At 43.5% G+C, this 15856-nt stretch overlaps 1 protein-coding gene across 1 annotated transcript in view; it reads left to right on the top strand.

The window, feature by feature from the left end:
• Positions 1-14299, top strand: part of LOC140468977 (uncharacterized) — a 94633-nt gene extending 80334 nt beyond the window's left edge. The window contains exons 22-23 of the mRNA XM_072565135.1: positions 9148-9267; positions 13320-14299. Of these exons, the coding sequence (XP_072421236.1) occupies positions 9148-9267; positions 13320-13418 (219 nt within the window). The 3' untranslated portion in view covers positions 13419-14299. The remainder of the gene's footprint in view (positions 1-9147; positions 9268-13319) is intronic.
• The last annotated feature ends 1557 nt before the right edge of the window (positions 14300-15856 follow it).

The raw sequence follows: 15856 nt of genomic DNA, 5'->3' as shown, positions 1-15856 counted from the left end.
GATACCATTTCTGGTTCTTTTTCTGAGGGGTTGGTAAATAGGGTCCAAATCGATATGTTTGTTAATGGAGTTCCGGTTTGAGTGTCAGGCCTCTAGGAATTCTCGTGTGTGTCTTTGCTTAGCCTGTCCCAGAATGGCTGTATTGTCCCAGTCAAACTGGTGTCCATCTTTGTCTGTGTCTATGGATACTAGTTGGTCATGTCTTTTGGTGGCTAGTTTACGCCAAACTATGAAGATGGGGAGTGCAGATAACCAAGGGAAGGCACCAGTTGATCCTAAAGCTGCAAATACTGGAGTCCTCTGTGAAGGGTTCAAGTGATTTGGAAAATTAAAATTGTCTTTCAGCTTTCAAAACAATGCAAGGTGCATCTGGAAGAAGCAGGCTTGTGAAATATTCATGTTATCAGAAGAGGAGTTGGTCAGGTCCACACAGTATCAACTCTCTCTGCCTCAGCTGCAGGAAGTAAAGAATGTAGCTATTGTGTTGTTGTTGGGGTTCATCTGTGGAACCTCAAATGCTCAGCACACAGGTCCAAGTGTAGTTTACAACTTACTATAAAATATTTCACAGCGTGTCGATCTCTTCAGGCTAGCAGTTGCCGTTTGATGCTCCCAGCTATCCTGCCTACTCAGTCTTCAAATCTATTCCAAATTAATCTCATGATCTGTCAATAAAGTAGCTTGGGGGCTGTGGGGAAGCTCAATTCTAGACATGTGCAATTTATTTAATAACATAAAACCTCTCTGGTGAAGAACCAACAAAATAGATAGTTATTCTTGATAGTTATTTATGGAGATGTGCTGGTTAAGGTACAGCACCGTGCAGTATGCTAATGTGATTATTAAAAATAAAAGTAACATGCTACCTGAAGACTAAAACCTGCCTAGCAGGGGTGAAATTACTCGACACATTTTTCTGTCTCCTAATTTAGTAATGAAATTTGAGAGATTAATTACATTGAATAATAGTCAATAAAATTGGATGAATATACCAAGTCTTCATTACATTTCACACAACACCAGGTTATAGTCCAACAGGTTTATCTGGAAGCACTAGCTTTTGGAGCACTGCTTCTTCATCAGGTGGTTGTGATTTATAAGATCGTAGGACACAGAATTTATAGCAAAAAAATTATAGTGTCATACAGTGATATATTGAACAAACCTGAGTTGCAGGTTTTGATTCATTAATATGTAAATCCCAGAACTTCTTTTAAATTACCTTCTCGAGAAAACTTAAGGTTTTATAACAAAAGGTGAGATCTCGGCTCAAACAATGCAGTAAAGGTGTGAGGTCAGAGTCTGTCTGTGTCCCAATCTTGAGTCAGACTGGTTATATTTCCAAAGTGGAATTTACGAAATATTACATGTCTGCATATTACTGTCTGCATTGACTGCCTGCAGATTGTGCATTTTTTGAGCAAAATAGAATGTATCTGCAAATATAATTCTGCAAATACAAATTCACCCCATAGATTTATTTGTGCGTATGTATGCATGAGAGAGAGAGAGAGAGAGAGAGAGAGAGTGCATGGGTATATGTGACTTTGTGCATGTGAGTGTGAGTGCACATGAGAGTGTATGTGTCTGTGTGTGTGAAAACTTGGTAAAGTATTTGTGTGTGTGTGTGGGTGTGACGGAGTATAAGCCTGTGAGAGGGTGTGTGTGTGTGGGCATGAGTGTGGGGCCGCGTGTGTGTATGAGAGAGAGCGTGTGTATGAGAGACGGTCTGCATGATTATGTGAGTACATAAGAGTGTATGTGTATGTGTGCTTGTGTGTGTGCGTGAGAGAGAGTATATAGTGCAATGGTGATCACCTGTAATGTGACATGAACCCAAGGTCCCAGTTGATGCCATCCCCGTGGGTACTGAACTTGGCTATCAGCCTGTGCTTGGCCACTTTGCGTTGTTGCCTGTCCCGAAGTCTGCCTTGGAGAATGGTCACCCGACAATCCAAGGCCGAATATCCCTGACTGCGGAAGTGTTCCCCAACTGGGAGGGAACACCATTGTCTGCTGATTTACGTAGTATCTGCTTGTCATGGTATCATTGCCTGCAGCGTATGAGGTAGTTAATGTTGGCTGAGTCACATGAGAACCTGCCGCATAATGTGTAATGGTGGTATCCGTGTTGACATTCTGACACGTCTTGCTGTGGTTGCCCTGTCCGGGTTGTATGGTGTTGTGGTTGATGTTGTCCTGAGGGCTGGGCAGTTTGCTGCAAACAGTGGTCTGTTTAAGGTTTGGTGGTTGTTTAAAGACGAGAAGTGGAGGCGTTGGGAAGGCGAGGTGGTCATACTCATCAATAACGTGTTGCACGCTGCGAAGAACATGGCATAGTTTCTCCGCTCCCAGGAAGTACTGGACAATGAAGCTTACCCTATTGGTTGCAGCTCGTGTCCATCTCCTGCGGAGGTCATTACGGTCTCTCACTGTGGCACGCCAGAACTGGCGATCGATGAGTTGAGCATCGTACCCCGTTCTTATGGGGGCATCCTTGAGCACATTCAGGTGTCCGTCATGTTCCTCCTCATCTGAACAGATCCTGTGTATGTATAGGGCTTGTCTGTAGGGAATGACTGTTTTAATATGTTTCAGGTAGAAGCTGGAGAAGTGTAGCATCGTGAGGTTATTCGTGGTTTGTGGTAGAGTAAGGTGCTGAGGTGCTCATCCTTAATGGAGATGCATGTGTCCAACAATGAGACAGATACTAGAGAGTAGTCCATGGTAAGTCTGATGGGGGAGATGAAACTTGTTGATATCATGTATAGTTGTTTCAGTGACTCCTAACCATGGGTCCAAAGGAAGAAAATGTCGTCAATGTACCTGGTATATAGCGTTGGTTGGACGTCCTGTGCAGAAAAGAAGTCTTGTATGAACCTGTGCATGAAAATGTTGGCATGTTGGGGTGCAAATTTGGTCCCCATGGCTGTTCCATATGTCTAGATGAAGAACTAGTTGTCAGAGATAAAAATGTTGTGGTCATGGATGAAGTGGATGAGTTGTAGGATGGTGCTTGCAGATTGGCAGTTGTTGGTATTAAGTACTGAGGCTGTTTCAGCAATGCTGTTATTGTGGGTGATGTTGGTGTAGAGTGCTGACATGTCCATTGTGACGAGGAATGTTCCTGGTTCGACTAGTCCATAGGTGCTGAGTTTCTGTAAAAAATCTGTTGTGTCACGGCAGAAACTGGGGACCTTTGTACAATGGGTTTCAAGATGCCTTTGATATGCATGCACACACACATATAATTCCATGGGGTGAGTTTGTATTTGCAGAATTATATTTGCAGATACATTCTATTTTGCTCAAAAATGCACAATCTACAGGCAGTCAATGCAGACAGTCAATAAATGTAATATTTTGTAAATTCCACTTTGGAAATAGAACCAGTCTGAATGAAGATTGGGATACATACAGATTCTGACCTCACACCTTTAATGCATTGTCTGAGCTGAGGTCTCACTTTTTGTCATAAAACCTTAAGCTTTCTTGAGAAGGTGATTTAAAAGAAGTTCTGGGATTTACATATTAATGAACCAAAACCTGCAACCCATTCTAAAAGATGAAAGACTTAACAATTCAGGTTTATTAATTTATCACTGTATGACACTGTAATCTTTTGTTATAAATACTGTGTCTTATGATTTTATACTCCACAACCAGCTGATGAAGGAGCACTGCTCCAAAAGCTAGAGCTTCCAAATAAACCTGTTGGACTATAACCTGATGTTGTGTGATTTCTAACTTTGTCCACCCCAGTCCAACCCCGGCTTCTTCACATCATGGCTTCAGTACATTTGCAAGTGCTCATTAACACACAGATAAGGATTGGTCATTTGAAACTTCCCCTTGAAAATTGACAAGACCGAGGCACTTAGATAAACTAAGAACAGCCGTAGCCTGGTGATTACATCTTATGGGAACAATTAATGCAAAGTAGATATTTTTGCTTAGATAATTGAGCATCTAGTTTGCCTGAAATTCTTTCGTACTGATAGTTCAAATGTAATTTTTTAAAGAAACATTAGACAGTGACTTATAAATAACAACAGTGAATTAAAGATCCATAATAGAGAAAGCAACCCAAAACAGAAAGCAGATGTCAAGTTATGTGAAGCACATGTATATGCTTCTAGATAATTGTTGTTTGATTCAAGAGCATGAGAGATCACACGGGCATGTGGACGAGACAATGTGTAAGGAGAGCTAGCCCAACATTCAACATAGCAGAGAAAGCCTTGTCTTCATTTTGGTGACTGGAGTTTTAGTAAAGGACTTTAATTGTTTCTATGGATACTATTAGGCTGCATTCCCACTACTGGCATGGAAAATGGGCACACAAGATGGGCTAGAAGACAATATCCCTTCCACGTCTGCCCTGTCAAGTCTCCTTAGGATCTTACCTTTTACTTTCCATTCATTCGTGGGCTGAGTTTCACTGGCTGGGCCAGCCTTTATTGCCGTTGCAGTTGAAGGTGGTAGTGAGCTGTCTTCTTGAACAACTATAGTTGGTGCAGTTGCATCAAAAACATAGTCAGGAAGGAAGTTCTAAAGTTTTGACCCAGTGACAGTGAAGGAACACTGATATAGTTCCAAGTCAGGATGGTGAGTGGCTTGGAGGGGAACTTGTAGGTGTCATGTCCTCATGTGTCTGCTGTCTTTGTGCTTTTAGATGGTAGTGATCATAGCCATGGAAGGTGTTGTCTAAGGAGCCTCGGAGAAATTTTGCAGTGCCTTTAATAAGGTGCTGTGTGGGAAGTTGCTAAATAATGTAAGGGTCCATGGTGTTAGGGACAAGGGCTAAGGGGGTCTTTTTCAGAATCGTAGCTGGTGACTAGTGGAGTTTTGCAGAGTTGAGTATTGGGACCACAACTGTTCTCATTATACACCAATGATCTAGATGAAGGAACTGGGTAAGTTGTTGCCAAGTTTGCTGATAACACAAAGATAGGGTGGAGGGACATGTCATGTTGCGGAAGAGGTGAGGCAGCAGAAGGACTTGGACAGACGAGGTGATTTTCCAGATCTTTTTCAATTCACTTCACCCATCCAATTTCTTTGTAGCTTCCTTATCTCCTCTTCACAACTTATTTTCCCACCTATCCAAGTCTCGTCAGCAAATTTAATAACTGTAACAGCAATTCCTTTATCTGGGCAATTTATATAAAATGCTCACGTGTTTCACCACGGGGTGCTTCATGCAAATGGAAATGTGGTAACCAGTTGGCACAGAGCAAGATCACAAAGAACAGCAATAAAAAACTGACTAATTAATCTAGTTGACGGATAAATATTGGTCAGGACACTAGCTGAGCTCTCCTGCTATATTCTGAATGCCATCACATCTTTTATATCCACCTAGGATAAAAGGCTAGTCTCTGACATTTAATCCAAATTCCAACAGTGTAGCACTCTCTCAGTACCTCTCATGAATGGCAATTGGCAGTGTGCCTTCTAGTCTTGAAGCAGGACTTAACACTTAGCCTTCTGACCCAGACACAATGCGAACAACAGATCTGGGGCTGGAACCTTTTTTTAGATTAGATTAGATTACCTACAGTGTGGAAACAAGCCCTTCGGCCCAAAGGTCCACACCGACCCTCTGAAGAATAACCTATTTCCCTCTGACTGATGAACCTAACACTTTGGGAAATTTAGAATGGCCAATTCACCTGTCCTGCACATCTTTGGACTGCGGAAGGAAACGCACGCAGACACGGGGAGAATGTGCAAACTCCACACAGACAGTTGCCCGAGGCTGGAATCAAACCTGGGTCCCTGGTGCTGTGAGGCAGCAGTGTTAACCACTGAGCACCGTGCCGCCCCTAGAGGAGACAAGACAGCCAAATTTCTTATTGGAAAAGCTTAGGTATACAAGCTGAGCATGTCGTGACCACATTCTTCTGTGTTAACACAGAATAGTGGAATGTGGCCGTGAGTCTTTGCTGACTGGCTTCACCAATGCCCCCATCTAACTGGTTATTGAACTAAAAATGATTTACTTTTCCCCTTAATGTGAAACACCTGGAGTCTCTGCTCAGTGACTCTCCATGTTATCACAGACAGCTTCACACATACATCTAGAAAATCTCAGGCACAATTCTAAGCTGTACGATTGCAACATTAGCTGTCCCATGGTATCACTCTCTTTAAAAGTGCCCTTTGATTTGGGTGTGAGGATAGAAATCAGATTTGACAGCACTACAAGTTGAGAATGGTGGCAGCATCAGATTATATTGCCTAACTCATGCTGTGCTCAAATTAGGAACATGCAGAGAGCTTGGTTCAGTCTGTCCCTAAGCGCTGACTGTCCTATCAGCTCTTTCCTGGCACTTGGGGGAGATTTCTTCTGTGAGCTGTGTGTAATGAAATCATAAACCCATTGTTTACAGGCACCGGAGAAACCTTGCCCCTGAACATACTGCACCTTCCACAACCCCTACGGATAAAAGACATTAAAAGCAATCCGGCAAAAATGAAAGTTTAAAGAGATGGATTTGTGCTGGATGCAATTATACTGAGATGTGCCTTGCAGATATGCTTTCACTCACTAAATCAGAACCTCACACCAGTTTGGCTGCAGTCAGACTCCACGTTTTGCAGCATAGTGAAGCTGAAATCATGTAACTACGCCGGGATGCTCCAGCTGCTAGCTAATGAGATCTTAACAAGCACCAAGAAACCTGGAAGAAAATTGGAGATTAAAATTTTCTCACCAAATTAACATCACATAAATATTTACAGCCAGATCTAAATGTGTATTAATAATTAGTGAAAACATTTCAAATTAATGATAGCAAGCAGAGTAGAGTTTAAAATAAATGCTTTTAGGAATGGAAAACAAAACCTTTTGCACAAGTGAGATCATTAGTGAGGGGAGAGGGAGGATTCACAGGGGGCTGCAGAAGTCTTTGATTCAGAGCCTGATGTGAGGGTCACTGAGCTCTGGATAAGGGTCAATGAACACAGCTATCATTGCTGATTGGCTGTATTCTGATGACACTCTTGAGCACTGCTGTAGAAAGACCAAAAGGAGTTAAAATGATCCAGAGAAATGGAGAGAACAATTCCACCGACAGCTCCCATTTACAGCTGCCTGGTATTCTATTACAGAAAGGAGCAGAGGGAGAAAAAGAGACAGGAGTTAGGGAAAAGAAAGCTCTAAACAAAGCCTTGAATAATATAGCAACAATGAAAGGGACTCTTTCAATGTCTTGCTTTTATTCGTCACTGGAGAATGCAGCAACACAAAGCAAGCAGTCTAAACCGTTAGGTTTTTGGAAAGAACCTTTGCCCATTAAAGTCCTCTCATCGACAGTTTCTTAGATCCTAATCTAGACGGTGTGCAGTTAACCCTCCTTGCCTTGCTGTGTGTGAGGAGTTCAACTCACTCTTGTTTCAGAACTCAGCAAGTTGTGTTGAACTTACAGCTGACATCACACACCAACGCCCAATGTATTGTTAATGCTATACTGTGATGAGCTCACTGTGAATATCAAACTCAGTTCCACAACTGGCACCCCTGTGGGGTACCAGCCCAATGCAAGGGACAGCCTTCGAAGCCACATATAATTATTTCTGTGATTTAACCATATCAGTATCAACCTGTCTGTTCACCCTTTAAGATGTCACTTAACAGACCTCCAAATTGCCCAATGTAGTACACTACTTTTCATCATTTATATAAATGATTTGGATGTGAGCATAAGAGGCATAGATAGTAAGTTTGCAGATGACACCAAAATTGGAGGTATAGTGGACAGCGAATAAAGTTATCTCAGATTACAATGGAATCTTGATCAGATGGACCAATGGGCTGAGAAGTGGCAGATGGAGTTTAATTTAGATAAATGTGAGGTGCTGCATTTTGGGAAAGCAAATCTTAGCAGAACTTATACACTTAACGGTAAGGTCCTCGGGAGTGTTGCTGAACCTTGGAGTGCAGGTTCATAGCTCCTTGAAAGTGGAGTCGCAGGTAGATAGGATAGTGAAGAAGGCATTTGGTTTCCTTTATTGGTCAGAGTATTGAGTACAGGAGTTGGGAGGTCATGTTGCGGCTGTACAGGACATTGGTTAGGCCACTGTTGAAATATTGCGTGCAATTCTGGTCTCCCTCCTATAGGAAGGATGTTGTGAAACTTGAAAGGGTTCAGAAAATATTTACAAGGATGTTGCCAGGGTTGGAAGATTTGAGCTATAAGGAGAGGTTGAATAGGCTCGGGCTGATTTCCCTGGAGCATCGGAGGCTGAGGAGAGACTTTATAGAGGTTTACAAAATCAGAAGGGACATGGATAGGATAAATAGACAAAGTCTTTTCCCTGGAGTGGGGGAGTCCAGAACTAGAGGGTATAGGTTTAGGGTGAGAGGGGAAAAATATAAAAGAGACCTAAGGGGCAACATTTTCACGCAGAGGGTGGTACATGTATGGAATCAGCTGCCAGAGGAAGTGGTGGAGGCTGGTACAATTGCAAAATTTAAAAGGCATCTGGATGAGTATATGAATAGAAGGGGTTTGGAGGGATATGGGCCGGGTGCTGGCAATTGGGACTAGATTGGGTTGGGATATCTGGCCGGCAGTGACAAGTTGGACTGAAGGGTTTGTTTCCGTGCAGTACATCTCTATGACTCTATAGTATGGAACTTGACAGACAGAAAATTCTGAAAACTAAATTAACTGATCTAAGTAGTTTCTTTCCAAGAGACACGGCATAAGTATAGGACACAACAGCTGACCTTGCCAGGCTTGGATTGCACATTGCAGTAATCCATTGGTAATTGCTTGTGTAAACTGTTTTCTCAGTTGGACTAGCCAGGTGACCACCTCAACTTGTGCATGAGGCCTGGTTGCTTGAGAGAGATATCTGGAAGGTATTGGCAACCCATCAAGATGTACCCCAACCAGGTTAGGTGGGAGAAAATGGAGATAAGATTGAAAGGAATGAAGATGAATGAACCTCCACATCTAGTATGGAGACAATGTATTTGTCTAGCACTTTGACTAATTACTTCGCAGATTGCAGTGGGCTGTCTTTCCAGGTAGTAGCTTAGATATAAAGTTTATTTTTGAGAAATTTAATTGCTGAATTGACAACACATTGTACAGTCAGAATTTGCTCATCATTAATGTGTGTTATTTTTCACAGGAACGAGAAGCCAGACTTCAGACAGAGATAGACAAGCTGTACAAGGAGCTGAAAGAGCAAAAGCAACTCCTTAAACAGAACTCTGATGTAATGCAGCAGCTACAGCAGCAGTTGCTGAAGGTGACAACTCTTCACCCAAGTCATCTGGATTGGGAAGGGTGGGGGAGGGGATATATTGAATACTGAAGAGGTCCATGTCCAAATGGGCTTGGACAATCTCCAAGCCTGGGCTGTAAAGTGGCAAGAGCTGAAAATGTGTTGCTGGAAAAGCGCAGCAGGTCAGGCAGCATCCAAGGAACAGGAGAACCGACGTTTCGGGCATCCTGAAGAAGGGTTGATGCCCGAAACGTCGGTTCTCCTGTTCCTTGGATGCTGCCTGACCTGCTGTGCTTTTCCAGCAACACATTTTCAGCTCTGATCTCCAGCATTTGCAGTCCTCACTTTCTCCTGTAAAGTGGCAAGGAACATTTGCACCACAGTAATGGTAGGCAATAACTATGTCCAATATAAGACAGTAACCATCACCCTTTGACATGCAGTCGCATTACCATCAGTGAGTTCCCCATTATTAACATTCTGGGAATTACCATTGACCAGAGACTGAATCAGGGTAGCCATATAAATACAGTGGCTACAAGAGTCGATCAGAGGCTGGGAATCCTGATTTTCTAAAGCCTGTCTACCATCTACAAGGCACAAGTCAGGAGTGCGATGGAATACTCCTCACTTGTCTGGTTGGGTGCAGCTCCAACAACAGTCAAAAAGTTTGACACCATCCAGGATAAATCAGCCCACTTCATTCCAACCACATCCACAAATATCCACTCCCTCCACCACCGGTGCTCAGTAGCAGCAGGAATTCATCAAAGATCCTTAGACAGCGCCTTCCAAACCCACGACCATTTCCATCTAGAAGGAGATCAGCAGCAGGTAATGTGAACACCACCACCTGGAAGTTCCCCGCCAAGCCACTCATCATCCCGAGGTGGAAATGTGTCATTGATTCTTCACTGTCACTGGGTCAAAATCCTGGAACTCCCTCACTAAAGGTATGGTAGCTTTACCTACAGCTCATGGACTGCAGCAATTCCAAGAAGTCAGCTCACCATCACCTTTTCCAGGGCGATTAGGTATAGACAATAAATGTTGGCTCAGCCAGCAACGCCCAGATCCCACAAGTGATTAAAAAGAAAATCACCTGTATCCTGAAGAAATCATTGCGACTTAATTATGTTCGATCAAATAGTGAACTTTTCCAAAATCCATCCATCAGCAACAGTAATGTCAACACCTTTCAGTTCTGAAGAAGTCATACCAGACTCGAAGCATTAATTCTGTTTCTCTCTCCAGATCTGCTGAGTTTCTCCAGTATTCTCTGTGTTTGTTCATTTGTTTGCCCATTGGCCCTTTGAGAAGAGTAAGAAGGAAAGGGCAAACATAACAGAGCCACTTTGGATGCATTTTCCTTTTCATCTGATTTTCTCTTGCTCCTTCCATAAAGGCACGAAGCCTCTGGAATCTGCTCAGGTGCTCCAAGTGAAGCCCCTTTAATAAAGTGGCATTCCGAGGGCATCGAATAATCCTTTATGAGCAGTGAACTGTGTGCTGGCTGGCCATATTGGCCATACTAAGCACATTGGGCATGAATTAAACTTTCAAATTCCTTACTAATAGCATCAGTGACTGATGCAAGATGAGAATATCTACTGCAGTATGAATATTTGCAGAATGGATTATGGCTTCGTTTTTCATTTTTATGCATCCATCTTTACAAAGCCACATCTAATCAGTATGGAATGGCATGACCACTTCAGTCATTATACTATTGGTCTCTGTATTTATTTGTGAGGTGGTTTACCAGATTAGATCCCCTTTGCTGTTTGAGGGGAGTTTGTACCAGCATCTGCTGTCATTTACTGGCCTGCCTCCTAACTACAGGCTGTGTTCAGTCCACCCTTTGATTTTCACATCCCAGGACAAGACAAAAGCAGAAAAGTGCAACATCATGTAACAAAAAAAAGGTTTCCTTTCATGATGCGTTTGTTTTTGTTCTCTGTCCACAGCAGGTTGTATAAGGACAGCAGACTTTGAAATAGCATGATTAGAGATGAAGGGTGTTAGGACTGAGTGAGATTGGAGCACATCTGCTAACTGCCAGTGATATCACCCTTCAGTACCTCCCTGGTCAATGGCCCTAAAGCCTTTTTTTTGGTGAACGCATAAATAATCTCCTGTTTAACACATCTGCAACTGGTTTGAATGAAAATGTTTTCAGGAACAAAAGTTTCAGGCAAAAGACCATGAATTGTTGAATAAATGTTGTTTAGTCAGCTGGAATCCTCTATCCCATTTTGCATTCTGCAGACTTTAAATATCATTAAATGGCATTGCAGACTGGACTTATTGTCCAGGTGTGGTTTAACTACTTAGAGTTTTGTTTTTGTACAACGATTGTACGGTATCAGAAGTGTCATTTCCACATGGGAAGCTGAGTTTGTAATATACTTGTATGGGTGATCAGATAATGATGTCTATACAAATTCAGCACTACTTTTTCTCTTAAAAAAGAGAGAAGGCTGAGAACTGAGGTCCTCAAAATTATCAAGGATTTTTGTTTTGGTAAATGTAGAAAAAATGTTTCCACGCGGGGACATTTAAAACAATAAAATAAGTTCAATAAGTAACTACGGTTGAGATATCTATATTCAGGAACATTGAGAGCGCGAAACCCACTGTTACATGCAGCAGTTGCAGCAAAATGGCATTGGTACAGTTAAAAAAGACATAGATAAGTCCATGAGAGCAGAAAATATAGGAGGTACTGATGGGCTGGGATAAAATAAAGTGAATGGAATTTCATGCAGATTATGAATCTTCGATCTGTTGGGATAAATGACCTACGCTGCAATTCTTTGTAATGATAGCAGCAATAACTTGCCTTTGCATAGTGCCAATGCCCCAAATCTCCTCACGCAAGATCATAAAAGGAGCAGGAGGAAGCTCGTTTCGGCTTATCAAGTCGGCTTCATCGCTCGATAAGATCACGATTGCACTCAGCTCCAATTCCCTGCCTGTCCTCATAACTGACTCCTTTGCCCACTAAAATCCATCTCACCAAACCTTGAGTATATTCAGGAAGAGAGACTACTGAGGCTAGCGAGGGAATGAAAGTCAGAGGGGTCAGCAAGGATGGAAGAGAAAGATTGTGGGAGTGAATGAGAGAGATATAGAGACTGTGGGTGTCAGCAAGAGAGGGAAACAGAGACTGCTGGAGTCAGAGAGAGGGCGAGATAGTGATTGTGGGGCTGAGCAAGGGAGAGGCTTCAGGGGTCAGTGAGAGTGAGAGAGAGAGAGAGTGTTGGGCTTGGCAAGGGAGAGTGAGGCGATATAGATCAGTGACAGAGAGAGATTGCAACTGTACGTACGGATTGGTGTTCAGTTGGCATGTTGTTAGATTTTAGCACAACATGAATGCAAAAAAGACGGGAGTGAACCCAGTAGGTACAGGGAGTTGGCTCCAAACCATTGTAAGTGACGATGTGGTTAAATGAGGGGAATATGTTTATGTACTGGCGGTACATTAGAAAGAAATGGTATAGGGATTTTGTCAGCTTGAAGGGTTGCCATTAAATATATTTGAACTTTGGGGGACAGTTTTCAATAGTATGGTAATTATATATATATATACTGTATAATTGATTGATTATTTCTATCTTCAGTAGTGCCAGATTATTTCTTCAAATGCTGCTGAAATAATACAAAACAAATACATTTAAAAAATAAAGTCTCCACACCATGAGAGGAGGGTGGCTTCACTATCCTGTCAAAGTTAGTTGCTTTGCTCTCTTGCAGGGTCTGTTTCTTATTTTAGTTATATCACATCTCTGAGAACTGGAGGGAGTGTGTTTGTAACATATCAGACACAAGCAGAGTGTTAACAGGGAGTCGAAAGCCATGCAGAGATTTGACCTTGTAATCTGTACCTGGTTTTCTGTTAAGCCACTATTCTGTTACATCTTAGAGTTAAGGATTGTGTAACGTTTTGTGGTTCTCTCGCACCCCACCCCCAACCTTTAGCGTCCAAAATGCCGGATCCTGCTGTTATTTTATTTGTGCTAGACACTAATGAGCCTTCCATTAATTTTCCCTCTCTCTGTTTTTCTCTCCTGAAGGTGCAGTCTCAGCAATTCCGGGACAGTGCCCAAGCAAACCCTGAGCAAGGAAACAAACCCACTACAAAACCAGAAAGTCGAATCTGCATGATGATGTGAAGCGAGGCTTGGAATAGGAATGTATTCCAGCCAGACAGTGTTGGCCGGGGACAGTTCTCAAACAGGAGCCGAGCTGGTAACAGGACTTCACTGCACAGTGTGGATTCAGGTTGTGTGCCATGTGAGCGGCTGGGATCTGAAACAAACACAACAAAAAAAAAGTTTCTGACCTTGTTGCCATGGTGACCGTGCTTTCAAGGGACTCTCTCCGCAAATGGATAAGATGAAAAGGACCTATTTGACTTCTAGCCCCATTCTGTCTCCCACCCTTCCCCTGTGCCCCCTCCTTATCTCTTTGAAGTGGCTGTGAAGCCCACCCGGGAGAGACAGGGCGGCAGCTGCTCTTTCGGATGGAGCATTCCCTGTGTTAAAGCACCTGAAACGACTCAGTCAAGGGTTGAAGTTCAAATGAAACTCAAGTAGCTCTCAGTCAAAATGCCTTGAGGTATTCAGGGCGTTTCCGTGATTTCCTGATTTGAGTTGCTGTTCCCTTGAGGTTGACAGAAAGGATAGCAGTGGGGGTTAATACAGCGAACAGGATAAACCTTTCTCACTTAGCTCCACTTGTTTAATAGAGTTAATGTTGGTCATGTTATTAATATCAGAGCACCATGCAGCAGGGCAAAGTTGCTTTTGTGAAACTCACAAATTAATAAAGTTTAATGTACAAGTCACAACCAAATCTAAGATAGGAAACAGGACCTTCACAATAGACTGCTCACAATTGATGGAGATTGATAATTATGGAATGTGTAATCATATCCAGTAACAGATGGAGACAAATAACTATGGCATGTATATAATATTATGGTATGTGTATAATGTTGTTCTAAAACTGAAAGTGTAATAATTGAGATGTATATAAAAGTGTAAAGCTGTAAACTGACAGTATATTAAAGAATATAAAATCAGGATAGGGTAAATAGACAAAGTCTTTTCCCTGGGTTGGGGAGTCCAGAACTAGAGGGCATAGGTTTAGCGTGAGGGGAGAAATTTAAAAGGACTTAAGGGACAACCTTACAGGCTGAGGGTGGTGTGTGCTGAAAATGTGTTACTGGAAAAGTGCAGCAGGTCAGGCAGCATCCAAGGAGCAGGAGAATCAACGTTTCGGGCATGAGCCCTTCTTCAGGAATGAGGAAAGTGTGTCCAGCAGGCTAAGATAAAAGGTAGCGAGGAGGGACTTGGGGGAGGGGTGTTGGAAATGCAATAGGTGGAAGGAGGTTAAGGTGAGGGTGATAGGTCGGATTGGAGGTGTGGGCGGAGAGGTCAGGAAGAAGATTGCAGGTTAGGAAGGTGGTGCTGAGTTCAAGGGTTGGGGCTGAGACAAGGTGGGGGGAGGGGAAATGAAACTGGAGAAATCTGAGTTCATCCCTTATGGTTGGAGGGTTCCTCGGCGGAAGATGAGGCGCTCTTCCTCCAACCGTTGTGTTGCTATGGTCTGGCGATGGAGGAGTCCAAGGACCTGCATGTCCTTGGTGGAGTGGGAGGGGGGGGTTGAAGTGTTGAGCCACGGGGTGGTTGGGTTGGTTGGTGCAGGTGTCCCAGAGGTGTTCTCTGAAACGTTCCGCAAGTAGGCGGCCTGTCTCCCCAATATAGAGGAGGCCACATTGGGTGCAGCAGATGCAGTAAATGATGTGTGTGGAGGTGCAGGTTAATTTGTGGTGGATATGGAAGGATCCCTTGGGGCCTTGGAGGGAAGTAAGGGGGGAGGTGTGGCGCAAGGTTTGCATTTCTTGCGGTTGCAGGTGAAGGTGCCAGGATTGGAGGTTGGGTTGGTGGGGGGTGTGGACCTGACGAGGGAGTCACGGAGGGAGTGGTCTTTTCGGAATGCTGATAGGGGAGGGGAGGGAAATATATCCCTGGTGGTAGGGTCTGTTTGGAGGTGGTGGAAATGATACGATGTATATGGAGGTTCGTGGTGTGGTAGGTGAGAACCAGTGGGGTTCTGTCCTGGTGGCAATTGGAGGGGTGGGGCTCAAGGGTGGAGGAGCGGGAAGTGGAAGAGATGCGGTGGAGAGCATCGTTGATCACATCTGGGGGGAAATTGCGGTCTTTGAAAAAGGAGGCCATCTGGGTTGTATGGTATTGGAACTGGTCCTCCTGGGAGCAGATGCGGCGGAGATAAAGGAATTGGGAATATGGGATGACCATCCCTCCAGAACTACCCCTCTCTGAGGATGAAAGATCAGTCCTCGGCAGAGGCCTCACCTTCATTCCCCTATGCTCTCGGATTAACGAGTTCAACATGCGGCGAGACATCGAACAATTCTTCCGCCACCTTCGCCTCCGTGCCTACTTCTTCAACCAGGATTCTCGCCCACCCTCTGATGACCCTTCTCCTGCTTCCAACACACCCCATCCACCTGGACACCCCGTGCTGGCCTCTTACCTGCCCTCGATCTCTTCATAGCCAACTGCCGCTGCGACATTAACCACCT

Source organism: Chiloscyllium punctatum, chromosome 48, assembly GCF_047496795.1.
Source record: "Chiloscyllium punctatum isolate Juve2018m chromosome 48, sChiPun1.3, whole genome shotgun sequence".
NCBI lineage: Eukaryota > Metazoa > Chordata > Chondrichthyes > Orectolobiformes > Hemiscylliidae > Chiloscyllium > Chiloscyllium punctatum.
The sequence above is the reverse complement of the archived record's forward strand: the minus strand, read 5'-3'. Positions and strand labels throughout refer to the sequence as shown.